Genomic DNA, 795 nt, shown 5'->3' on the forward strand with positions numbered 1-795 from the left:
TTAAACATTAGCCTCGTGGGTAACATATGTATCCGCCTAGAAATATATATAAAAACGTTTATTAATTTAACTGACACAAAAATAATCTATTGTCTCAAAGTATATTCCTATTTCTAGTAATTTTACCTGTCGTCGATCGCCTTTAAATGAAATATCCGTTTCTAAATTAATTTCCGCTATATCTGCTTTATCTGATCTTGCAAATACCTCTGGATGGTTATAATGATACTCAGCTTGTACACGTAAATTTTTACTTTCTTCAATACCCGTCTCGGCTACTAACTTACTGAAATAGCTATCTAATTCTAATAGTTTATGAGGTGAGTCGAATTCGACAAGTTTTCCTGCATCTAACACCTTTTCCATAATTTTTAAAATACGTAAATTAGTATATTTCATTACTTTATATAATAAGCGATTTACTGTACTAAATCCTACTTACCATAACTCGATCACAATCTATTATAGTACTTATACGATGAGCGATAACTAGTACAGTGCACTCAATAAATTGTTTACGAATTGTCCGTTGGATAATAGCGTCAGTTCTAATTCGATTAATCAAAAAATAAATACTTTACAGTTTTATACTACAATACTCAACAAGTCCGTAAAGTTTAAAATAATTTCCAAATTACGCTTATACGAGTAAATAATATACACTAACAATAATGCGTAAATCCAGATGATATAAATAATTTGTTAACTAACTTCAGATCGACATTAGCAGTTGCTTCATCGATACATAGTATACGATTTTTCTTAAGGAGNCGCCCTCGCTAGGCACAATAATTG

The 795-nt window shown here is 30.5% G+C and overlaps 1 protein-coding gene across 1 annotated transcript; it reads right to left on the bottom strand.

Moving 5' to 3' along the window:
• Positions 1–240: 240 nt before the first annotated feature.
• TRIADDRAFT_9790 (uncharacterized protein) lies at positions 241–764 on the bottom strand (the record flags this gene model as incomplete). The annotated part of the gene is made up of 3 exons (XM_002118757.1): positions 241–357; positions 443–548; positions 712–764. Coding segments are annotated over 3 exons (276 nt in total), but the record flags the coding sequence as incomplete, so codon positions are not given.
• Between the last annotated feature and the right edge of the window lie 31 nt (positions 765–795).

Source organism: Trichoplax adhaerens, genomic scaffold (genome assembly GCF_000150275.1).
Source record: "Trichoplax adhaerens TRIADscaffold_959 genomic scaffold, whole genome shotgun sequence".
Lineage (NCBI taxonomy): Eukaryota > Metazoa > Placozoa > Uniplacotomia > Trichoplacea > Trichoplacidae > Trichoplax > Trichoplax adhaerens.